The following is a 26,714-nucleotide window of genomic DNA, read 5'->3' as shown; positions in this document are numbered from 1 at the left end:
TAATACTACATAAATTAATTGATTTGATGTTTCTATTTTAATCTCTTAAAAAAAACTGCGCATCCGCCCTTTTTTAAATTAAATTTAAAATATCTGCACATTATTTTATTATTGGAAGATTAACCAGAAAATTGAAATGTTTGAATGACACGTATAAAATTAATTAATAAGCTCAGATAAATGTTTTGTTCATATATAATAATATTTCATTGAATATTCCAACAAAATTTTACTTAATTAAAATAACTTAATTATTTTCTGTTTGCAAATAAAATTATAAAATTGACATATTTTATAAAATAGAGTAATTTTATTTAAATTTAAAAAAATGTATGAATGATTAATATATTAACATATTATTTTCAAATTATATAGTTATGTTAACTTTTATTAAGTAGATTTAATATATAATTATGTAATATATATAATATTATATAAACCTCTTTTATTAAAAAAATTAATAAATAAATATAATATTCAGAATATTTGAAATGTTTTTGAAATTAAAAATAAATCACATCAAAAAGATTCTGAAAATTTTTATTAAATAAACAAAACAAATTTTGCATTGTAAGTTGAAAACGATTTATCTGATTTTCTAATTGCTATGTTTTTTTCATAATCTTATTTTTATAACAGAATTTTGTTTATGAACTTTACAGCAAATTTACTTAATTTATTGTTTTCAACGTGCGTCTAATAAAACCATGATTCCATCTTATAGAATTTGAAGAAAGAAATCTCAATTCTCGATTATTATTATTAGTTTCATAAAAATTATTTATATAAATAAACTATTCATAATTTGTTTTTAATTGAAAAGTATGATTTCAGTTTCTTCTTTAATTTGTAATTATTTAATATTCGTATCAGATTTTTATTTTATACATTTCACAGAAATAAATTTTGTTGAACTTTTAATATTTTAATCACGGTAAATAAGAATAATAATAATCTTTTATACTGTAATTTAAAGATTTAAAATAAAATATTTTAAATAAAGCCATTATTTCGTCGAAAAGAATAAAAAGAAAGATAACACGACACTTAATTATTTATCTGGTTTTCATGAAATTAAAAAAGATTCTTAAAATTTTTATGAATATATAATTTTATTAAATACCCAAAAACAAATTTTGACTAAAAAAGAAAACGATTTATCTCACTTTTCATTTTCAATAATCTCATTTTTATAACTAAATTTTGTCTACACATTTCATAGTTGAAATTGTTTAGTTATTTATGTATAATATTTTCTTTGCCCCATGTAATAAAAATCTTCGATCCATATACATATTTAAATGTAAAAAATCTAAAAAGAAGTCTAAAAATACTATAATTTTTTCGATTATCTAATTTCAATATTTAAAAGATTAATTTGATAAAACCATTATTTGATAATATAAAATGGGAACAAAGGAAGTACGAATTTTAATTAATTAAAACAGTGACTCGGACAATAAAAACAGAATCACAAAAACCTTTCAGCATTTCATTAATAATTTTCAAACACATTAAAAAAACTAATAATTCTCAATTTTTGTTAGTTATAAAAACCAGACGATTTTTTACGTATAAATATAAATATGAACGTTTTTATTTATCCTGACAAATATTCAGTTCAGTTATTTTTTGTTGGCGTTCTTCATTCAGATTTTTTTCTTCAGAATAAGCGTAGACGTTAAATATTTAATGGGGGCAATATTCAGTATTTCAACTGGAAATTGAAAACGTTTGTATACTTTACTTATAACAGCCACAAAACATTCTCGTATCCAATTTAAATTTCGAACTCGAAACATTCAATATTTAACGTCACATATTGAAATACCGATTTTAATCTAAACACAATATCGTTCAAAATTATGGACAAGTTTCGTGCATCCCAAAAACTCGTCGACCTCATCAAAAATTCGATAAGATAAAAAAACTGCGTACAACGCAATAATTAATTACTGTACAAATAAGTACACAAAGAAATGTGTAAATGAAACTACGACTTGTTTTTGATAATCTACGCCACATTTAGATGAACCAAAATACGTATCAATATAGAGCATAAACTGAACTTTAGTTTGTTGTGATGAAACGGTTTTCCGTATCGTTACCTGGATAAAATTCAAAATAGACGTAATTACTATATGATAAAAATAGCCTCCATTCAAAAATGCTACGCTTAATTCCTGAATAAAAACAACTGACGGTCCTTCAAAAGTACAATACAACAACACACGACTGTGTATTATTTTCATTCAAATCAAATACGGAATAGATAACGAAATACGTCAAGATGATTGCGTATAAACTCACTAATGTTGACTGATAACTGTGTTTACAAACAGTCACAAAAAAACGAAATTTATTTTTTTAAAGCTGCGAAACGAGAAAGGAACTGTGCAAGAGACGCAGTTACACGTGCCGTTTGGACGGTAAACACGGCGTTTTACAACAATAAAAATGTTTGCACACTTCGGGCGCGCCGCAGAAACGTTTCACTTTGCACCCAGGACTCGGATACGAATTTATCTGGCCACGGGCAGATGACAATTATCGCTTCGGAACTGTTTTCTGGTCGTTTTTCAGCGATACACGCGCGACACCGAAATGAATCGCAAATGGAATTGCGAAATGCAAATGGGCACGGCGCAAAACGGATATCTGCATTTAGACGATTGCAGAGGAGCGACTGTCATTAATCTAAATACTCTCTCTTACTCACCGGTGTTGCGTTTTATCTCTTTTGGAAAACAAGTCAATAACACTGGTTTACAATTTTTGATTAATTTCATACGCATTTTCCGAAACACAGATTTTCTGTAGATTTCGAACATGTTAATAGTGTAAGCCGGTTCTGTACTACTTCTTGGGATTGCTGTAGGAAATCGGTTGCTCCAAGGTGTGTATATGTGCAGGGGATGATTTCTAGTTGTTTTTCATTTTACTTTTTTTGTCTATTTTTTTTTTTTTTAATTTAAAGTTTGTAGTAGTTGTTATTGAGGAGTACTGTAACATCATAAGCAATAATGAAAACAAAAAAACAAGAATCTTAAGTGTTTTAGTAAACACAAGTATTCGTTAAGTCACATACACACTTAATTGCAATAAATTAATAAAATAAATCTCAATAACATCATAAAGTAATTTGCAGGAATTTCCAGGATTATTCTAATCAATCCACAATTTGTCTTAGAACTGTTGCCTACAGCGACTGTCGTTCGGGCATAACAGATATCATCGGAAAGGAAAAACCTCGAGATTACCCCAGGTAGGAGAAATTCAACGTATCGAAAGTTGCGCCAAATATTTACACATAATGTTCACCCTGGATGCCATTGCCGATAAATTTGCTTCGAGTTATCGGAGTTCGACTTACACAAGTTATTATTTCACATAAAATTAATATATTAAGGGCTCTGTATGATACTGCTTTGTTGATTTTTTTTATACATCTTATGATCAGTTTCACGTTTGGCGAAAATATTCATTTTATCCATCATTTTCAGCTCGTAAATTAGAATGAAAGTAATCTATATGAGACTGCAAAAAATGTGTTTTAAGTATATTTTAACATCCGTAGCAAAGTAGTAAATTCTTAAGAATTTTACATAATTGTCAATAACTGAAATGAACCATGAACTTAAATTACAATCAAGATCGGGCGTCATTTTCACTTATTTTCTGCAAAATTGGTCATCTGTCTGCATCAGCTTACAAATTTGGCGGTCTTTAAACAATCGTAATACATTAGATTTGTTTCAAACGCCTCTAGATATTTTAATGAAATTTGGAATCAATTTTCTGTTGCACAATTTTTTTTGTCTATTTTTTCCAAAGGCGTTTCTGTAAAGCAAGTTAAATAAAATTTCTAGATAACTGTATATCACCTTGTATAAAAAAATTAAATTTTTATTTGAAATAATAATATTTAATATAAATATTTACATAAAATTTTCAAAACTGTTGTGATTGTTATATTGTCTATGGTTGTGCAAATATAAAAATAGGCGGCTGGTTTGTAGCTATGGATACGTTCAATAAACTATATACATACATATTTCATTTTGTAACTAGAGCAGTTTGTTCTAGCAAAATTCCACGTTAATGTATTAAAGGAAGTTTATATTATAAGGTATACATAAGTTTTTGTCGACGTTCAACCACACTACAATGAAGGTAAATAAATCAATTTCCATATTATATAATCATTTCAAGAATACTTTTTCAACAGGACTCTAATGAAGCAAGAACTTCTAAACTGAAGGAAAAGAAACATCTAGTAAATGCCCCCAAAGAACTCTCCATAAAGAAAGCTGTACCAACTATTGAAGGAGACCCGAAGGAGCAACATTTCTCACCACAAACCTTCAGTATGTATTGATTGAATATTTTTTTTACAACCGACTCTGGCTGTGTAAAAGTTCAAAATTGATGTGGAAAATATTACATTTAATTCTTAATACACCACAACAAAATTACGAGTGATCTTCCCACAACGATTTTTTTTTTATTGAACCGCTTTTTAAAAAACGGAAGGTCTGTTGGTTGAGAAAAGAAAATTGTAGTTCCTTTGAACAATTTCAAAGAGGTGGAAAGCTAGAAAGAAAGAAATTTTGGAGAAGACTCAAAGAACTATGGTGTTTACTTCAAGAATTTTGAATCGTCGACAGAAACCACAAAATTCCACGTATCAAGATTCGCCGACTCTAAAACATCAATCTAGAATTTCGAGGTTCATGCTGATATTGTACGAAGACACTTTTTTCCAGGACATTACGCTAGTTATTAAGCCAGTATTTACGGCTCTTTTTCCTATGTTGTTGTTGAAACACATTTAGAATATATATTTTGAGAAATTGCATGAGGAAAAGTGTAGCTTGTAAACACTTGGTAAGTTTTTGATGTTCATGTTCTGTATTTGTTACTCTTCTTCACGAGACGACTGACGACCGATAGAGACTGATTTAGTAATAATTTAACACAGTTTAACTGTGTATGTTGTAATCTTTGTTAAATAAAAAAAAATATAAAAACCCAACTAATTGTTTTCCTTATGTCAAATTATATATTGTCAGTTCCGTCAAAAAAGCATCGATCATTTTATGTGACCATCTGAGAAAACCGACGGCCACTTCCCGCTACATCAATAATCCACAAGCCCTGGGGTAAATGCACGAGCAGCAACCGATGAAATATTCATCCGCAGGTCACCGGTCCTGTTCCTGCTCAACCGTTCCGTCGTGTGTAATCGCCGAAAACGGGAAGTTCAAGGTCGTCAACGTAACTGATCTAGATCAAGCGACGTGATTTTTTATTCATTTTCGTTACGCACACGCAAGTGAGGGGATGGTTAACAAAAATAACGAGTGGGTGGGTTTATCGAAGCAAAAAATCCAGTGTAGGAGTATTATAAGGCATTAATTAGAAATTCAAAAGGTGGGGAATTGATGTGGTGGATTTTGGTTAGAAAAATTTGAACCACGTTGATTAGTTCATAATTTGACGTTACAACTTTATGAAAGACAGCAGCAGCATTATTATTGATATTGCTTAAATTTAGAGCACATGGCCGCGAAAGCCTTCAAAATATGATTATTAAACTTTAGTTTTCTATCCACCTCTCAACTCGAAAGTTTATTTTATATTGACTTAGGCTCAACATGAACTAAAGGCATTGTTTAGACCCCCATTCTGGCATTTTCTGAAAAATTATTATCAGTCGCTCCATCTCGGAAAGCATCGTTCAACTAAAACAACTGAATTTCACCAATTTCTGCCCACCGCGATGAAAACAGAAAAACATTTGAACAACTATTTGAAGACAAGCAACTAATTATAGAGCAACTCCATCTATGAGAGATCTGTCAAAGAACGGAGATCGGGTACTCCTCCATTAACGACAGTACTAGTAGTACTTAAGAAAGGCGTTAAAATGGTAGATGTTATCATGGAACCTGTGTCGTTTTATTAATGGAAATTCGAATATTCTTATGGCTTTTAGACGACAAAATTCAAGGATTTTTTAGAATTCTAAATAAATTTGCCGCTAGATTTGTGATCTCAAGTACTAATTTATTCAATTACTTTTTTTTTGAACAAAGAGGGGAAATTTTAAAATTCAAGACGTATATGCGAGGCATACATTTATTGAACCAGAAGACGCAAGGCAGGCAAGGATTCCAGCCTCCTGTTAACTGATTCGGAAAGAACAAGGCCAATCGAGAGAGATCAGAGATCTTCCTGGGAAAGGATTGGAATTGCAGTTGGATCCGTTAGCTTCTTACTGTCACTGGCTTGTGGAGTGGTACTAAGTCCCAGGGCCACGACAAGATGGTCTTATCCTAGGGTTCAATTACCTTAAAATTATCAGCTTTATTATACTACAATAATATACGGTACGGTAGGGAGGCCTACTGGCAAGAGTTTTAAAAATTTTAATTATATTTTTATGATAGTACTTGTTCATATTTCATAATAATTAAACTTAAGATTGATTATTATTAAAAGTAATATATTGAATTGGGTGTTTTTCATTTCAAATTTCCTTTAACTAGACTAAATTCTTGGACACAAATTCTACACATATTATTTTTTTTTTTTTTTTTTAATTAACAAATTTTCCATAAGCAAAGACAATAGAACCTAAAATAAAACTTTCCAGTGAATCTTTCCAATGTTATCTGTCCCATTTTGACGCGTCCGTGAATAAACAATAACGACTAAAATCAATTTTCCATCAGTTCTATATTTTCCCAGTGGCAATTTTCATTCTATTGCTTGTCATTTTCGAATAAAACCTTTTGAATGGAAACCCGTATCGATCATCAACTACGTGGGCCGTACAAGGCATTTTGACACGTTCACATGTTCAACAATCAGAATAATCTAAAAACGTGATATTTTTGTACGGGTTAAATTGAACAATATGTTACACCCTGTGAAAATTATTCATTTCGAAACGTGCGCGTTTATAAATAGTCCTGTAAGGTAGCAAATAATTGCGTAACGTCATTATGTAAGATATAATTAAACAGGAGACTTGTAAATAAGAGACCTTGGCTTTATCGATATATGTTTTTTTCAGCATTCAGCGAACACGGTTTTGTTTAAAAGTATTGATTCCGCTTCTCGGGACGAGAAAAACTGCATCCAGGGTCAATTTAGCAATTCCGTCATAAAAAATATTTAAGGAAATTACACTGCAACTGACAGAAAGACATTTTCAATGCACGTGCAGTCAATCTGGGTCGTAATAAAATGGACGAGAATTCAGAGTGATAGTGAATTCGTGATGCTCTCGCTTTCTATTATTTCGTTATTAATTTTCTGCGCTTAGGTAACAACAACCTTTTGCGTTACAAATGGGGAAAGTTAATACTATGGGGGTGTTTTTTCCAACTATCACACAATTTAGACACAGGACGTAAATATATTTAGATTGTTACCGTGGGAATAAACAAAGATTCCTAAACAAATATTTTGCCACTTCGCTGGTGGTGTTAAAACTTTTCTAGCAACGTCATGAAAAACAAAAATATTTTTACCACTATTCTAATCTTTGCATACATGGAACCAGCCACACTTCTCGGATTATTTCTAAAAGTCTAGAACAAATCACGTCAAAATTCACATGGAAAAATCTATCTAGTTAAGAGATTTGATGTCATTAAATGGAATTGTTTATGGAGAACAATCGAAGTACTATTTGACCGTGGATTAAAGACATAGAGTAATAGGTTAAAAACTTATTAAACTTAATCCTTTTAAATAAAAAATATTTACAGTAGAGAGAAACTTGAGATGAAAAGTAAATACGCCCGTATTGTTTTGTGGGAACCAAAATTTCCAAGCAAGGCTTGTTGATGTCACTATCGCATATAAAAAGCCTCGAAAACCTAAACGTATTTCATTCAATTGAAGTAAACTCTAGTGTTATAAACAGTGAATTCAGTGAAGTGATCTTTTTAAAAATCATGAATACGGCGAACTTGAGATCCATCGACGACTTGGACTTGTTCGATAAAAGAGTTCTGATTCGTGTCGACTACAACGTTCCTTACGACAATGAAGGTAACATCACCGACTATTTTCGCATTGAACAGTCTTTGAAAACCATCAACTATTGTATCGCCCACCATGCCAGAAGCATTGTTATCATGTCCCACAGGGGAAGACCAGCTGGCAAATACGTTAAAGAATTATCCATGGAAAAAGTTGCTAAAGTTCTAGAAAAGTTATTGCAATTAGATGTAACTTTTTTGCCAGAACCAGTGCCGAGCAAAAAAACTGAAGCTTATTGCAGATATCCCAGACACGGTTCGATTGTAGTCCTGGAAAATCTTAGGTTCGTTCTTGGTGAAGAAAAAACAGGCAGGGATTATTTGGGCAACAAAACCGAAGCGACCCCAGATGAAATTAAAAAGTTCAGGAGGAGTCTCAGAAGATTGGCCGACATCTACATAAACGACGCCTTTGGAACCATCCACAGAGATCATAGTTCAATGATGGCGGACGGCTTTGAAATTAAAGCGGCTGGATTTTTAATGAAATCTGAACTCACTCACCTTTCAGCAATTTTAAACGAGTCTCAAAACTCCAGGCCATTAGTATGCATATTGGGTGGTAACAAATGTGAAGAAAAAATACCTTTGATGAACCACATGTTGGATATAGCGGACGAGATTATAATTGGAGGTGGACAAGCTTACAACTTTTTGAAGGTTGCTTACGGAATCAACGTTGGAGATTTTCCAGTTTGCCCGGAATTGGAGAATACCATTAAGAAAATCGTAGAAAAGGCAAAGAAAAACAATGTCAAATTGCACATTCCCCAAGACTTTTACATAACCAATGATTTCAATAATGGTGAAGTGAAGTTGGCCGATTTGTCCACAGAAATTGAACCAGGTTGGGTCGGAGCTGACATTGGACCAAAAACTATAGACACATTTAAGAAATCCATAGCCAGAGCCAAAGTTATACTTTGGAATGGGTAAGTCATACAACATGTAAAATCACAACAGAAAATGTTTAACTTGTTTTATTATTGTTACAGACCTATGGGAACAGTGTCTTATGAAAAGTTCACGAACGGTACCAAAACGGTTCTGGAAGCAATTGTAAAGGCTACCAAGAATGGTACGACAACTGTTGCTGGAGGTGGAAGAACTGGATACTGTCTTGCAAAGTGGAATGCTGACGGGCAATTGTCTCATGTTTCTACTGGTGGTGGTGCATTTTTAAAAATTCTCGAAGGGAAGACATTCCCAGCTATCAAAGTTCTATTGCAAAAGAAGTAAAATAAATTAGTTAATAAGTGATGTGATTTTTGTGATTACTATCCATGATTTTAGGCAATATAAAGTAATATACTCTAAAGTAGTTTTCTTGCGGAAACATTTTGTATTATTATATTAATAATTGACTGAAATGTATCTCTTTAGTGTAGTGTAAATAAACTTACTTAAATATAATCGTGCGTTTTTATGATTGTGCCAAATGTCCTTCTTGGATTAATTCAACTTAGCCGCAGGAATAAATCGATGGGTAAGCATAAAATGATATACACGGAAAATATTACAGTAAACAATCTTGAACTGTAGCCAAGAATGCGTTTTCATGTGGCAATGAGACATCCGAACTGACCTGCTTATTAAAAATAAATGGAAATTGATTTTCCAGCTATTCTATATTTAAATGCAACTTAAAGTCCTCCTCTGTCCAAACTCGTAAATGATTAGAAGCATTTGAAACTATAATCAATAGTTGATTGCTCCTTTCCTTATAGACAGAGAAAACATTGAAACTTCCGAGTTCATTACAGGTTTAAATCATGCAGACGAAAGACTTCCCCAATAATCCGTATTAGATGTAACCCTACCTCCGTAGGTATCAAGTTTTATTTGCTTGGTGTCTGGGATGTTGCCCTGTAAGAATTTCATTATATTCTTGTTTATTTCATGTTTGGATCCGGTTGTCTGCTCCCATAGAGCTCACGACGGCTTCACCAGAATCAATATCATATCAACTGATCCACAGACAAACACCAGTTGATTCGGGTCGTATATACGCGAGACACCCCCCAATAAAACAAAATGCGACTAGACGGTCGCGCGCTTTTTCACCGGAGACGCAGAAAAAGTGCAAAATATATAATGACGCCTGTTACGTAATTGGCTTTGCGTTTTATGAGTTGCGTGGACGCCACTCCAGATGTGATGGGAATAAGCCTCAGTCCATTTACTAGATTACAGGGATAACTGTCGCAAGAACATCGGGGATTACATTTTTATACACGCTCTGTTACATTTCTTGAATCTCAGATGAGGAGAATGGATGACTTAAATTACTTTAAAAGGTTTCAATTTTCTTGTGACTGACTTAAGTGGTTTAGTGTAACTGTAGATTAGAATTTAAAAAAGGAAAACCATCCGAGACCTCTGAACTGTTTAAAATTTAACGAAACTGACTTCTGATGTAAATTCGTTATATTTCTAAAGACACAAATTGACTTATCTCTTAAATTATCTTAACAACTTTAACTTTTTTAGACTTAACAATGAAGCATTTTTAATTATTGTATTAATGTTCATCCGGAATGATTTAATTTATACCAAGACCTTATTTAAATCCTTAAAAAACCAGAACAATCCGTCGAAGAAAAACTCTAGCTCTAAAGGCATCATCAAACTGACTTATTTCCTTAATTCACCTTAATAGCTCCAATTTTCTTGATCCGCCTAACAAAACTCCATCCATTCAGATTACCTCCGACTGTCTTGCACCAATTTAAGCCAGGCCACATTGAATCACGGATGAGAACGAGGATTTGGACAAGTTCAAGGCTGGCGGACTTAATGAGTGGAATTTCGATTGCAACGGGACACGCGATTCGTTGTCGAACCTGTTAATAGGTGCATGTCGTCCGAATTTGAAGGATTTTCAAATCACATCTGTAATTAGCCGGTCGATTTGGACGTAATTAGAGCGGTTTTATTCGGTAGTTGGTAGTTGTTTGTTAACGGTTTGATTGTTTAATGGGGGACGAATGAGTCGAAATGATAAATGGCAGGGCACTAATAACTCATATGCAAAATGTGATCAAGAACCATAAACAAACATTATGTTGTTTTAAAGACTCATACATATTGTAAGTTGTGAATATAAATTAGAACTACAATAAACAATCGTTTCACAGCCGAAACCGTTTATCTATTGTAATAAATAATGAACATGGTGTAAATATTTACTATACACTTTATCAAACATAAATAGATGTATATAAATAAATCAATCAACTATGAGATAACGTGTTCCTGATCATATAATTAATATTTTTGTCGCGTAATTAAATTCTTTAACGAAGTTTTAATTCAGTTCACGTCTTCTATCTATATTTTAATTATAATTAATTTAATTAATCTTTTAATAAATAATTATTGTCATTAATAATTTATTACCACCTCCACTGACAAACAGTCACCCCAACGACTTAACAAATAGTGATAAAAGTATTTAAAAATATATTTTCTTTTTAATTAGGCTAAAAAAAATAATAATAATCCAAGAATTATACGTTGGTATTATGTAACTGTGTCATTTTAATTACTATTATAATTATTTAATACTTACTTACTAAAACTTATTAGAAATGTCTAAAACGAAATCTTCACAAAGTGCACTTACAAACTAATGTGGGTGCCCAAAACAGGAACGTACGGTCATGAACTTCGACATCGACAAGTTTAAACTATATAAATTACTCAATTACTAAATACTAAAACATCCATAAAACAGTGTTCGTTTATTTCCTATTTGTATCAATCGCCTAGTAGATTACACAACACTAGCGAATTTCGATTGATCTGTAAATCAATTGAAAACCAACAAAAGTATGAAATTAACGTTCAAATTAAACAAGATTCCACTAGATGAAATCCGTATAAACAAAATTATTTCCTACCTAAATGGACGGTGTCATCGTGGCTAGAAAATTTTGCGCATTTCCATACATTTAGTTACAAAACCGGCCTGAAAAACACCAAAGTTTAATTTTAATATGGATGAAAACCGCAATGCACAAGAGACAATGATAACAGACAGCCTTGAAACGAAACTTTTAGGTGTTGAGAGCTTGATGAAGACGCAGAGAAAAACATTTACACATCTCGTAAAATTTTTTCACTGTCTCGCCTCGTCCTAATTAAATTTGTATAAAATTCTACAGATCACAGATGGTCATTCATCATTTCCTTCATTAAAGTAAATTGATTCTATAGTAAACATTATCAAAGAGGTTTTTTTTTTATCTGAGAACTTTGTTCTAAAGACAAGCAAGCTTGCTCCTTTTGTTTGTTGTATCAAGTTTTTACACTTGTAGCAACTTAACTTTTTTTAGCATTTTTCAGCACACCTCTAATAACGGATTTCTTGTCATTGTTTTAAAGCAACGAAATTGGAACTGCGTAAAAGCAATATCTATTGATTTGTATTTTACACACTCTACTTCAAACATATACAAATCAAAAATAGACTGGCAGTACCATTTGTTCTTCTAATTGTTAACCTAGTGCTAATTATAAATCAAGCGAATAACCGTTACCGGGGTCGTTAGCTCGGTAGTATCAAAACAAGTGGATTTTAATGACTGCTGAATTTTAATTAGACGTCACGCATAATGGTCCAATCACAGTACTAATTGGTAATTTCACGCCGGAGGACTGTCACCTATTAATAAATTAGTATTTTCGCACGAGCCTTGTTTTTATGGCAGTTCTAAATACGGGGCATTCATTCGAGGAAATTACTTAATTTAACGGAGTACCGTTAAAAAAAATAGATCTGGTTTTATTTCAAGGATTGCCAGCAATGGGACCGAATAAAGCACGAATTAAGCTAAATTGAAATACGAGATTTGCCAGCACTAAACCACAACCGTCCAGTAATAATTCTGCGCAAATTGATCCGCGAATATTACATGATTGTATTGTCATTGACCTTAACAGTGACGAAGATTTTTAACTCAGCTTGTCGCTGCAATTTTGTCCTGCAAGACAAATTGCTATCCGGTTATAAAGCTCTTAGTGACGATTATTTTTATTTGCGCGCATTTCTCTTTGATGTCCTTTGTCGGCGAATCAGGATAACGGTATCGATTTTGTGGTCGTGTGAAGATTGCAGTCCAGATAATACGGGTGTAAACTATGATTGATTATAAAGAACGGCCAGCACATAAAATTTTCAACTGTCCGAAAAAAAGTTCCTCTTGGAAAAACCATTTGGGAATGGAGAAACGGTGAACCCAGCAACAAATATTTATTATAAATCGATAGTGGTGTTAAAAATAGATGCATAAATGTGCTCACATCGATGTATGGAATAACAAAATCTAAATAAAAAAGTAATGCTCGTGTTCTTGGGTCAAACAAATAACCCTTAACCTTTCAATAAACGTAATTGCGTCAAGAAAATGAAATGAAGCTAATAAATTTTGCTGCCACGTACTTACGATAATATGTTTTTATCCGGAAACAATTATTCTTGTTAGATAAACAAAATTCCAAAATCTATAAATTTTTGCGAGGAAAAACATATTTTAAGACGTCCAAAATTAAACGCTGTGTTTGTTTTCGAAATCTGTATTTATTTACAAACACTGAGATTAGAACAATTTTTGGCAAAGGGGCCACGCGAAAATATTTATAGCACGAATAACCGAATCGCAGTTCTAAAACGTTGGTTATTGTACTCATGAAACATTTATGTCTTTGTGAATTAACAAAATGCCATTTACCTAAAAAATCCACCATCATAATAAACTATTCATTCACACCAATTGAAAACACTCAGCCAGTGCGGTACCAATATTATCGTTCCGTTTCCCACACACGCCTCATTCTCTCCATTTTTTTTTTCCTTTTCGATGTCCGGCGTCCAGTGCTAACGACCCCAGATTTGAATCCAGACGACGAGAGACAAAAGGAATGAAATCATCGTGCATACCTGACGGTTTAATCTGCCGCCCGAAACGGACGGATGTTTTGTTTCGGGGCGCATTTCTTGGTAGACGGTCTGGTGTGCGATTATCAAGGCCGCCGGCAGGCAAACGATCGCTGTTATCGCAGCCCACCAGTTTCACTTTGTTCTCTGCATTCGAATGGAATTCATATTGGATATAACGAACCGCAATTTTTACATGTATATTCATCTTTTAGAAGAAGTACTGCATTAAATAAGAGTCACACACGTGCCGACCTTTTTCAAGCCAATTTAATTATAATGCAACTTTCTCGGGGACTTCCCCAGAAATGTTATATACTGAGGTGTTCCTAAGGTTTTTGATCTTGGTGGTTGCAAGAATCTTAATGTGGTTGAAATAGGTTTTATGTAACTAGACAGGATGCTTTTCATTTTGGTTGAAAGGCATCCTTGAGTGTTACTTTTTGTTCATTATGCTTTTTGGAAATCTCTCAATTATTGTTAATAATAACTTTATGTAAGAACGTTTTAATAGACTTATTGCTGTGAATGATTGCAGACTATAATTACTTTCCTTAATTTCACATAATAATGTAATTTCCCCGGCTAAAATCATTTAGCTAGATCGAACGGGGAGGGCTCAAAACGACTGCGATCATAAAGATCGACTAATTAACACAGATGCACAATCGCCTGAAACCAGTTTACGTGTAACAAATGATCCGAAATTAATGTAACACCATGTGCACTGACAATTCGTTAGAGACGTTACATTTTCATTATTCCCGTGGTTGCTTTTGTCATTGCAGGCGACGGAATTCGAGGAAAACGATAGAAAATTGTTATTAAATTTACGTTTCCCGGAATTATCGATTTCCATTTCGCCTCCATTATTCAGCGGAAACACTGACCTATGACTAAGGAGCGTTAATAAAGGATTTCCAAGATGTGGGAAAAACGTGGCTGGAATCACGTATGAAACAGCTATTTTCGTATCGTGGAAAAATGAATGAATTCCTGAATTCCTGGTGGTGTTGTTATTCAACGTCAGGTCTTCAATTCACATTTCATCATTTTTTTTTTTGTAATTTCCACATTCCTTCAAATTGTTACAGGTGGAGAGAATATTAAAACCAAATGTAATGAAAATGTTTCTCCTTTCTGGTTGAATAGCATCCTTGAGAGCTACTTGAAGCCTCGTTAATTCTATTTTAAAATTGTTGGAAATCTCCCCGGTAATTACGTAAGATTATTTCAAAGGACACAATCCCAGTGATTGCAGATAATAATAACTTTCCTGGAGATAATCAATTTTCTACGGCCTTTGGCGGCTTCCAGTTAACAGAAAATCACTCGATGACCACTAATTGACATAAATGCCTGATTCCGATAGTCGATTAATAGATAATCCCTAAATTAACGTTATTTCGTGGCAATGAAAATTAGATTTAGAATTTGGCGTCTAGTTCGCATTTCCGTAATCCGCGTTGTCTATTTTGTCACGTTCTCAGTTGATTACAATCCGCCAAGAACCGGCCTGCGGGCAAAGGATTGAAAATTGTTAGATACACGTTCCATGGAACTATCGATTTTAAACAACCACCTCTATAATTCAGCGGAAACTGACCTATGATTGAGGGACGTTAATAAAAGAACTGAAAAGAAATGGCTGATTTTCTAGTCAAGACACAACGGATTTATCGGCTTCTGTCTTATACGAATAAAATTATTAACGTTAAATTTGTTAAAGAAATGAAATTCCCTTCTTTCCCATATTAAAGATGAACTTATATCTTTGATGAATAACTCTTTCTCTCACCAATTTGAATTTGATGACTTTAAATGCAAAAACTCAGCACAGTTGATATACAATTATGTGCCAAAGGGCACCAAATTAGCATGTCCGAATGCAGTTAAATCAATTCGTGCGTTGATTATCATTACCAACATTGTGCTTCATTTAAAATTTATGAAAGACACACTTAATGACTGGCCGCTAATTGAATAAAATATACAAACAGATCGATACTTTTCCTATCACATAAATTTCAATTCAAGCAAGTTTAACCAGTAAAAATGAATCGTTACTGCCTCGGACCGCAAACACAATTGACCTTCGGCCGTTTTATAAATATTTAAACGGAAAATTCGAATCAGCCCATAATTTACATTGCACTTTTGCCTCTTTACAATTATGCATGCGCCTTTGTCATCAGATAAACAAATTAATGGAATCGCCAGTTGAAAATTTGGCGCGCACTTGCTTTTATTTTAATTTTTACTTTATTTTTTTCTTGCCGATAATTATAGGAGGTTTGCATTGTGCCGGTGCCAAGTCATTGAGGCAAGTTCAAGGCTTCGCGGGCCGGCTTCAAAGGTACGTTAAACTGTGCCATTGCCTTTTTCGGTCGCGGTCAATGTTTTTGCACAAACGACTCCGACCATATGGGGTTCCCGCACACATTATCCCTGCGATGGCGGGGCACCGAATTTTCCTTAAAATGCGGCTGAAACAGAATAAAACGAAAAACTCGATTATAATTTCATCCATTTTTCTATCGTCGAGCCTCGTTTCGAACCGAATTCATTGTGTATGCATAACTAATATAAATGCACGTTTTTTTTCCTTTATTAAAGAAAGCGAACATTCATCAATATTTATAAACAAAATTTTAATAATAATTCGCAGTTTACACGATTACGGCGTATCTCGACATAAATAATTTCATAACCTCTCACAATTTGCATAATATTTTCGCATGAACGTTGAATATTCACAAAACTTTAACGATTACTTCCTCCAAAAAAAAAACAAGCAGAAATCAAAACAGCACAGAGTTGAATGGAAGCAATGGAAATGTAAATATGTATGTAATAATAAACGTTATCACTGCATACAGTTTATTTCTGTCGTTATCGTGTTTTTGTTCATTGCTCCTGCGTCTTGGCTTAACTTTTTTAAATTGGACTGTTACATTTTGGTGCAGTTTAATCAATTCAACGGGGTCGTGCACATTTTCCATTGTTAACGGGGCAACCCAAAAACGGACAATTTCGAATTCCACTCGTCGCGTTACATGGCGCAATAATTTCTTAAGTAAAGGTGTTCCGCCAACTTGAGTGTGTTTCTCACTTTTATTATATTTGAACTAAAATTAGAAACTGTCGGGAATATCGAGTTTCGTGTTTTTATACACTTTTAACGTTTTTAACATCGATCCATTGTGTGCATACAGTCGGTAAAGTTCTGGGAAAATTTATTTTTAAACAACTAAGTAGTTTTTTATTGCCATCATTTTTTAAAGAGGACACAGCACTTGTTTTATATTTAAATAAATTACACTAGTTTACAGGGTAATTTGGTTACGCTGAAAACAAAAATCATACCTTTTCTGTTCACGTAGATAACGGCGTATTTATTTTCCGATTTATGATTCTACTCAAACTACGGAGTAGAGTGAACCGCAAACCCGATCGAGATAAACTATATTTCGAAATAAAGATGAAAAATAGCCCAGTTACAGCAGATAAATGATCAAAAACCATGCAGTTTTTATCGATTCCATAAATTCTCGTCTTTTAAACAATTTTTTTAGGAACAAATTATTCGAATTTAAGAATTTTTTTCATTTAATCGATAGTTTGTGCGACATTTAAAGCTCTAATAAACCAAGACTAATTTAAAATGACAAAAGAAATGACTTGGCTAGTATTTAAACATATTGATAAATAACATTACATCTGTTTTAGTTGGTATATTATTTTAAATTTTATTCCGATTTGGTATTTTCAAAAGTTTGAACGTTTGTAATTGAATATACCACCAATTAAAATTTAAAACAGAAAATAATTTAAAAAACGAAAATATAAAGCATACTGCATATAGTGTGACATTTGAATGCGGGACACCCTTATAAAATTTTTAGTTTGTGTCCTATTTTAACAAACTTTCTTTTCAATTATAAAGCATGAAAATATGTTGACAATGAAAATTGAAAAATCATCAATTTTTTTATCGAAAATCTAACTACACCACTGGATTAGACACCTTTTAAAATGGGTATATACCAAATTTCATAAAAAAATATGCATATTCACAATTTTGTAGAAAAATTGAAAATATTTTTTTACTTATGAAATGATTTATTTAATTAAGTAGTCTATAGAATAAACTGTCAAAAATATAATATAATAATATTCAAATATTATAATGATAATACTATATCAATTATAATATACTATACTTATAGTAAAACTCTTAAATATCAAATTTTCGAGGTGGATTTAATGAATCACGTGTGGAAATTACCCTAGAACAATTGAGAAAGAAATCCACTATCTACGGTGGATTGGTGAAACTAAATAAAACTTGACTATTAAGAGTATTAGTACAAGTGTATTATTATTTGTCTAATATTGCAATACTCTTAAAAACAAAACAAATAAATTCATAAAAAGAATATGATTTTTGATTTATTCACAGAATTATGAGTATACACAACTTCTTTATAAAATTTGGTACATACCCATTTCAGGGGGTGCTTAACCAATGGTGTAGTTAAATATCTATAAAAAAATGACTAATATGATTTCTTCCATTTTCGTAGCTAAAAAATGCCTTGTTGGTTTGTCAAAATCGAAAAAAAAATACAAATTTTATGAGGTGTCCCGCTATCAAAATATATTAAACATTTCTTTTGTGTGATTTTTTTTTTACTCGATCTTGGTCGTTACCATTTGTACCTGATTAAAATATCTATATAAAAGTTGAGACTTACATATACGATATAGTTTATGGATAAAAATGTACAATTTTGGATATTTTGGATAATTTTTGCCGGAAAACTATTTCAAGAAGAAAAATACAGAGATTTAGTAGCAAATTTATACACTTTTTTTCATCTTCAGATCACTTTCACTTTTAATATGATTTTGGACGCTCTACAATAAACTCATTTAAAATACGAAAATTTATATCTCATAATTTATTAATAAATAATACAGAGATTTAGCAGCATATTTATATACTAGTTCATCTTTTTATCATATTATTTTCATCTTTAATTCGATCCTAAACCGTATTGACTCCAAATTTTTGTAACTGAATAAATTATCAATTTAAGTAAAAAAGTAACACGAATATTTTGTTGCCATAAAACTATTTTAAATGTGAAAATATAGAAATGAAGTAGCAAATCAGTGGCACAAAGTAGCAAAACTAGTGTTTTCTTCTTTCTATTGGTACCACTTTCATTTTTAATATGATCTTGAATAGCCTGCGGTCCAACTGAATAAACTATAAATTTAAAATTTGAAACTTAGGATATCGGAATTATTTCTTCTTAAAAAAATTATTCATATGACAAAAATTTGAACTGAATTTGAAATGATTTTATTTTTAGACCTTTCATCACCTGTAACTTTTTTTCATTTTAAAAAAGCACAGATGGATGGGTAATTTAACGAAATCTAATTCGATCCATTCTCGATCGCGCCCATCATCCACCAGTTATTTACTTTGGCCGGTTGTTTAAGTAATATAATAAAGGGAAACACATACAGAATACACCATTATTTAGAGGTAAACAAAAAATGAATGTATTTTTTGTATACTGCGTATCTAAATTATCCTTTTGTAAACCAGTGTTATTAATAAGCAAAATGTGTAGATTATTATTTTCTTAGAATCCCTAAACATTTCAGATTCGATTGCAAACATCACTTGCAATAAAGTAATAAAAAACATGTAGTTTGCGTAGTGAGAGAGATAATTATGTTCACGTATCAACAATTTTGAGTTTTGGTGTCAGTGCATAAATAAAATTTTAATGGTATGATTGCCATTAATCAATGGTGTTGAAACAGTTATAGGCTATTAATGATCTATATTTAAATTGCTACTGCATTTTTCGATTTATTTGCACACGTATTAAAGCGGCACAATTAAAATATATCAACGGTTTTACGTTAATTTTAGGTGCATCCAACTTGTAGGTTCAACAAATTATTTTTGACAATGCTGAATTCCCATTTTGTCTGGAAAAATTACACGCTTATTGTCAGTTATAAAAGTTTTCCATGTTAATAATTTTGTAAACAATGATTTATAACTTTCTCCGGAAATTTATTCTGCGATGTGCTTCCCGAATATTTCACATGTACGCTGAAAATATGACGGCCATTCTGTGGAAATTACTCTTCTCAGAAACGAAATAACCACATCAATAGATTTTGTAACAAAACTCTTTTGTTCCTTTGACAATTTTCTAGCAAAACAAAATAAATTCCATATACATAATTTCATTGGTTAGTCACGAGAAAAATTTGCATGATTCCTTCCATTTCCATCAGATTAAGTCGCCACTAGTGGCAAAGGAATCCATTCGGGAATGTTGAACGTCACGGTCAGTCCATTGTGTGGGCACTTTTGTCGGGTTGTTTCATGCGAAATGCGAGAGAAAAATATTAGCTCACCCTCGCAAATTAAATTTATTCAACAACCTTGATGTTCTGTCGCGTGGAAACGCGAAAAGAAACCCTTAAGCGTGCAAAAAAAACGGCGGCCACGTTTGCATGTACTCCATTAACGTGTAACAAAGAAGGGGCTGTTTTTAATATCGGCGACGTTTACCGATCTCGCGTTTAAATATTGCCGCAAACTCGATAAAAATTCTTGATATGCGGCAAAGTAACAAATTGCAATGGACACAATTTATGGGAAGACCAAGGGGAAAAATGTAATAAAATCGCATCGAAACCAGATAGTGGAGACAATAGTGTACACGTAGTGCAAAATACATATTTTATTACATATATCATCGCGTTTCGGACGAGACTTCCGCTCGCCTTGGGGAACCGTGAATTTACGGGTTACGGATAAATAGACATCGGCGAAAATTGGCCGGGATGAAGATGTCGCTCATAGGATTTATGCAACGAATGTATCGGGGCTCATTTCCTGCAACTTTAATCGGTGAAGGTGAGAACTTGTAACAATTTATCGTGAAAATTCATGTGAAAACCACGTTAAGTTGGTTTGTTTTCTGTTTTAGTTATGAAAAATTTTAAAGAAAAAGTTAATGCAAAGATAATTCTATAATTTTCCCAAGAGATCAACAACACAATCTCATTAATTAACATGAAACTGCAAAAAACTACTCCACATAACGGTGTTCATCAAAACAGATCTTGAGGTCAATAATCTAATTTATAATTCCATTATAAAAATGATTCCATCAATTGTTATCAAATGCTGCAAAATAATTAAATATTAAAATTTATTATTGATTTCAGAGCAATAAATTATATTTTAATATGTTAACAATGTATGTATGTATGTATATATCTCTTTAAATGCAACACTTGTTTGTTATAATATCTGAAAATGAAACAGTACAGTAAAGCGCAATTTTGAAAAACATATAGCATCTTAGAGATTTTCAAGAAATATATAAATAAATTGAATTATTCTTCCATATTTTCGATGGATTAATTCTTAAATTAAAATATTTTTCAGTAAATTTTTCTCTTTTAAATTTTTTATTTTATAATTTTATTTAATTATTTTACCTTTTTTAAGAAAAAAGCTTTTTAGTTTTCACAAACATAAATCCAATTTTTTAAAAAACTTCCATTTTTTCGCATAATTCCTTGACGAAACTAAAAATTTTACAAATAAATATATGGAATAGATGTTAAGAAATCTGCATACTTGAATTTTTAAATATATTAAAATTTAATTTTAAAAATTTATTTATAGTATTGTTCACAAAAAAATAAATAATTATTAAAAATGTTTCTACCATTTGTTTTTTTTTCTTTGTGCCATTATTTCAAAAATATTGAACCAAATTTTTCGAAAATTATTCAAATATATGCTTTAATTTATTTTTAAAATTTTTTGTTTGTGTCGTTCAACAATTTTTACACTTCATTTTATAGTAGGAAACAAAATATTTGAAACTTTATATACAAAAATGGAGCTTTTCAATAATGTTTTTATTCTTCTCATGAAAAATATGCGAATAAATAACACACGTTTTGAAAATCCTTAAGAAATATATTAGGAAGATGATTTTATAAGGTACATAAAAACTTTGTAACAAAATTTGATTTAGGTTGTAACATACGTAGATATATGTGCATTTTTAATATTACCGATATGTAATATTATCGTCTATCAGGTTCTTCCTATTTAAGGCAAGATAAGCATGATAATCATTCAAAATAAAACTTTTTAAAGATCCTATTAATAGAAAATACAATTATGGCAATATGTAACGGTTTCATTAGCAAAAACCCAAAAAAATGCCTTAATATAACGGCATCCGTCCAAAACAAAGATCCATCCGGAGGTCAACAATCTACTTCTGCACGACACCGCGGCCCAAGTGATCGTTCGGAGTGTCGTATCCCAATTGCGCACAACCATCTCAATCGTCCGATTTACGACGGACGTCATTGAGACTTCAACGCTAGCTGACAAAGAAAACCGGCCGGACGTACGTCTCGGATGTGTTGTGAAATAACAGCTGACTATAATAACAATGCCCAGTTTGAGTCGCGCTGATTTTTAATCAATTATTTGCGGCATTGTTTTTTGGATTTCGGCCGGCTGGGGGTGGTTTTTGGTTGCGGCAGGTGGTTTTGGTTCATTTTTGAGGGTGTCAGACAGTTGTCGCGGCGAAATTTCGGGATGACATAATAAAATAATAAAATTGATTTTCGATGTAATGCATGAAAATGGCAGCCGTGCTGGCGACCAAAGGGCTACAGCGACATCGAAATGCGATCTGACCGTCAAAACAAAAGTAAAAAACAAACAGTCTGTATGGGGTAAAATGGCTGTCTGTTGCGGTAACAAAGAAAAGTGCAATTCTAACGTTCAAACACGGACGCGCACTTACTTTAGAAATCATGCGGGTCGGGTGCAATCCTCACGTGGGCAGGATAATAACAGGACGACGGATCAACGTTGCCTTGATCGTTAAAACGGTCACAAAATTCAAGTCGAACACGGTAAATTGCACTAACTACACGAACAACGATCACGGACTGACTGCCCATCGTTCGGGGGCCAGCCGCACAATAACAGGCGGCGTCCTCGTCGCTGCGCATTGTAAACAAATCCCGTAAAGATGTATAATTTGAATAAAAAGGATATTTATACAAGTTAATAGGATTTGTGTTATTGATAAAATAATGCCGAATTTCGATACAACTATTGACGTCCGAAGGCTTGCAAAATGTTGACGCTCGAGTGCATATTTTTTTATTGTTTAGTATAACAATTTACTTAACTTTTACATATCAAAAACCACATTTAACCATTATTAAAAATATTAATTAATTTTTAAATTGAAAGAGCGCTTTATACTCACATTTGCTGTTTGTTGTATTAAATAACTATAAAATATAGTCGAGACGATTTCGGATGACAAGTCGGTATTAAAATTAACAAAGAGAAGGCTTATCTTACTCGCTTCCATCTACAAAGTGTTGGTAATATATATAATATATATATATATATATATATATATATATATATTACGGTGGTATATACCACCTACCTTACCATTAGAAGTTAACTATTATGTTTTGTGATTATTTAATAAATGAAGGGTACAGGAGAAAAAACAAACAATAAAAAATCAATGTTTCTAAGACGTTACTTTCAATTACACGTATAAAATAGATATAAAAAAAATTATGCAAATGCGTTTTTTTGTTATCACACAATTACAATTGTAGAAATTGATGTTTTAACTTTAGATAAAAAACAGACATGATAACTAATATGTAAATTGTGATAAATTACAATTATAAAAGCAATTTACTTTACGTTTATTTTTTATTTTGAATGTAAAGTTGAAGCGTATGTTAATTATCAATTTTGACGTTAATTCCCAGTATTCTTTAAATTTAATTTTTTTAGATATTCTATTGACTCGCCCGTTATATTCACAAAGATTAAGAAAAATTACAGATTTTATAGCAAGAAAAAAACATTATTTTAAAATCCATTTAATATTAGTTATGACCTTACATTTCTTTAAAGATCTATTTATTTATTAAAGACAAATTATATTTTCATAATAAAAAGAGAGAAACCTAATTAATTATTATCATTAGGAACTAAAATGTGTTATGGTAGTTTTATTTAATCATAACTAGAGAACGGATCTTTATAAGTTATTCTAGAGACTAATACTCTTAATTAAATTTTATATTCATAAAATTATTACATTATATGGAAATAAAATCTTCGTTTAGTGTTCTGAGAAAAGGACGTTAACTATAAAAATATTTAATAGTTTTTACTACAATTATCTATTGTCATAACTATAAAAAAATCTTTTTATTGTTTTTTGTTTATATTATTATGAGGCCGTTTTGATAATTTAAAAACAAATAAATTACTTAATAATAATAAATAACAAATAAACATCTAATCACATAAACCTCATGCGTCTGATGTGTTTTAAGTAGTCACTTACATAGATCCAGTCTCTAATCACAAACTAATACAAATAATTAAATAATCAGAGAGATTAAAATAATATCAATACATATTTATAACTTAATCATAAGAAACAATTGCACAAAAACAAATCGAACCATTCGACAGACATTTCAAACCTAATCCTATCGTGAATAAATTAGTACTTAAATAAGGCCTATGCTTCCTACATGTGCACAATTACAATTTAATCTACACTTTTTCGACTAGTATCCATATGCTGCCGCTGATGCAACTGCAGATGGTTCTTCTGCAGGAACGCCTTGTTGCATACGTCGCAAACGAACGACCTGACCGCACACAGACCGTCCGGGTTCTTCTTCTGGTGCTGCTTAAGTCCGTGCTCCGCGCTGAAGGCCTTCGAACATTTATCACAGACGAACTTCTTCACGGTCTCCGGCTTGGGAGCGCCGGAATTACCCACGTGGATTTTCACGTGCAACGCCAAAGCCTCGTGGGTGCTGAAAGTGGATGGGCACTGTAGGCAGCTCAGAGGTTTGTAAATGAGGTCCAGTTGCGATTTGGGGTGACGCGTTTGTGAGTGCGAGATCAGGTCTTCCTTGCGTTGGAATGTTTCGCCGCACGTGTAACAAGGCAGAGTAAATTGGGAGTGTTGCCTGGGAAGAATTGTAATTTATTATACATATAATAGAATAAGAGCGTTTTTTATTACCTCATGTGCGCTACTAGGGTGCGATTTTGCAAAAACTCCTTGTTGCAAACGGGACAAGAAAGTGGTTGTTTTCCGTGGACTCTTCCGTGATTTACCAGTTCGAATTTTCGGGTGAATGTTAGGCCGCATTCGTTGCAGGCAAAAGAGTTTGTTGAGCCATGGAATCTTGAATGCATCACCTGTAATTATATTCTAAACTTAACTAAGGAAAAAAGTATTTTAATTAAAAATTAATATATATATATATATATATATATATATATATATATATATATATATATATATATATATATGTATATATATAAGTCACCATGTTGCTTTCATTGGGAGAAAGTCAACTTAAAATCAATTTCAATTGCTGTTGTCTGAGACACTTATGTATCATGTCTCGATTATCAGAGAAATCAAATTTTCAACTTTTTTTTTACGGAATAAATAATATATATCGCGCAATGACTTACCAGATGATCCTTTTGTGCAAATGACTCTCCACATTCCTCACACAAGAATGGTCTTTCACCAGCATGAAATTTACTGTGCGTTATTAAATGCCTTTTCAAGGGGAAACTTTGACCACAGTCGACACATACAAAAGGTTTCTCTCTGGTGTGCACCTAAAAACAGTCGAACTATAATGAAAGTACTTCGCAAGCAGTAAAATGATGCTTACCCTCATGTGTGTGATTAGATGGTGTTTTAGAGTGAAGTTTTTCTTGCACTCCCTGCATTGATAAGGCCTGTCACTAGAATGCAACAACAAATGAGTGTTCAAACAATGTTTCTGGGTGAAACATTTTCCACACTGATCACACCGGTGTGGCTTGATCCCTGTATGCGTTCTAGAATGATTGGTCAAATGGTGCTTTAGTAAGAACGTTTTTCCACACAAATCACAACTGAATGGTCTCCTTTTCTCCTGGTTTGTCTCTTTGATGGTCCTTGGCACGTTGTCCTGTCCCGTTTTGAGGAACGGCGCAAGGAAATGCTTGGACTCTTGAACGTCTTCCTTAATATCCGGGGGTGTTTCGGGTTTGGGCAGTGCGTTTACTGGGAAAATGGAGTAGCGAAAGTTCTTCTGGTCTTGGAGATCTTGCTCCGGACAAACCTCCACCGGATTCAGTTCCAAGGCGTTCAAGTAGGAGAGTGCGTAGAAATTGTTCATTTTTCCGATTGGATTGTGCACTTTTCGATATGTTCACATTTTACTACAATTTGTTTGACATATGTCAAAAATCGTAAATAAACGATTGTAGTACACAAAGTCGTTATAGAAGGTATCTGTCTAATATTATCCAATTCTGTGTATATTTTGGTTGCAACCCCTTTTACGCGCACTGTACACTTGGTTGCCTATTCATTCATGATATAATTATAATAAAATTACGTAATTAAAATCGCATATGGATTTGTTTTGAAATTGTTAACTCCTACACTGTTTAATCAAAATTTTAACTTTCCTTTCCCATGAAAAGTAATAAAATTATACCCACATAAATGGATTTAATTTTATGTATTAGAAACTAATAATCATTATATATGAAAATTTCA

General features: G+C 32.3%; 3 protein-coding genes and 1 long non-coding RNA gene across 6 annotated transcripts in view; 2 read left to right on the top strand and 2 right to left on the bottom strand.

Annotated features, from left to right (window-relative positions):
* Nucleotides 1-23,019, bottom strand: part of LOC109598058 (protein yippee-like 2) — a 36,565-nt gene extending 13,546 nt beyond the window's left edge. For 2 of the 3 annotated variants that reach the window (XM_020013866.2, XM_049961547.1), the window contains exon 1: nucleotides 22,881-23,019. In XM_020013866.2, the coding sequence (XP_019869425.2) occupies nucleotides 22,881-22,892 (12 nt within the window). In that variant the 5' untranslated portion in view covers nucleotides 22,893-23,019. Of the gene's footprint in view, nucleotides 1-11,959; nucleotides 12,028-22,880 lie in introns of all 3 variants that reach the window. The other variant, XM_049961543.1, reaches the window with a different exon arrangement.
* Nucleotides 4,018-5,031, top strand: LOC126264293 (uncharacterized). The gene is made up of 2 exons (XR_007547053.1): nucleotides 4,018-4,173; nucleotides 4,229-5,031. It is a non-coding gene; the product is annotated as an uncharacterized LOC126264293 (long non-coding RNA).
* On the top strand, nucleotides 7,857-9,315 carry LOC109598059 (phosphoglycerate kinase). Its single transcript, XM_020013868.2, has 2 exons — nucleotides 7,857-8,989; nucleotides 9,053-9,315. Exons 1-2 carry the CDS (start codon nucleotides 7,860-7,862, stop codon nucleotides 9,294-9,296), a joined length of 1,374 nt encoding a protein of 457 aa, XP_019869427.2. The 5' UTR covers nucleotides 7,857-7,859; the 3' UTR covers nucleotides 9,297-9,315.
* A 1,511-nt stretch (nucleotides 23,020-24,530) lies between the features above and the next one.
* LOC109598057 (zinc finger protein OZF) lies at nucleotides 24,531-26,406 on the bottom strand. Its single transcript, XM_020013865.2, has 4 exons — nucleotides 25,837-26,406; nucleotides 25,628-25,780; nucleotides 25,167-25,345; nucleotides 24,531-25,110 (listed from the first exon to the last, which is right to left on the bottom strand). The coding sequence occupies exons 1-4, from the start codon at nucleotides 26,326-26,328 to the stop codon at nucleotides 24,681-24,683; spliced, it is 1,254 nt and encodes a 417-aa protein (XP_019869424.1). The 5' UTR covers nucleotides 26,329-26,406; the 3' UTR covers nucleotides 24,531-24,680.
* Nucleotides 26,407-26,714: the final 308 nt, after the last annotated feature.

The sequence above is a fragment of the Aethina tumida genome, chromosome 1 (assembly GCF_024364675.1).
Source record: "Aethina tumida isolate Nest 87 chromosome 1, icAetTumi1.1, whole genome shotgun sequence".
In the NCBI taxonomy this organism is placed as follows: Eukaryota; Metazoa; Arthropoda; class Insecta; order Coleoptera; family Nitidulidae; genus Aethina; species Aethina tumida.
Note: the sequence above shows the minus strand (reverse complement) of the source record. Positions and strands in the feature narration are given on the sequence as shown.

Bases quoted from the DNA above. Each gene is read 5' to 3' on its own strand.
- LOC109598057 (XM_020013865.2), bottom strand. From the start codon at position 26,328: ATGAACAATTTCTACGCACTCTCCTACTTGAACGCCTTGGAACTGAAT. The intron at 25,781-25,836 runs GTAAGCATCATT...GACTGTTTTTAG, and splicing joins ATCTAATCACACACATGAGG to GTGCACACCAGAGAGAAACC. The intron at 25,346-25,627 runs GTAAGTCATTGC...ATATAATTACAG, and splicing joins TTGCACAAAAGGATCATCTG to GTGATGCATTCAAGATTCCA.
- LOC109598059 (XM_020013868.2), top strand. From the start codon at position 7,860: ATGTCACTATCGCATATAAAAAGCCTCGAAAACCTAAACGTATTTCAT. The intron at 8,990-9,052 runs GTAAGTCATACA...TTATTGTTACAG, and splicing joins AAAGTTATACTTTGGAATGG to ACCTATGGGAACAGTGTCTT.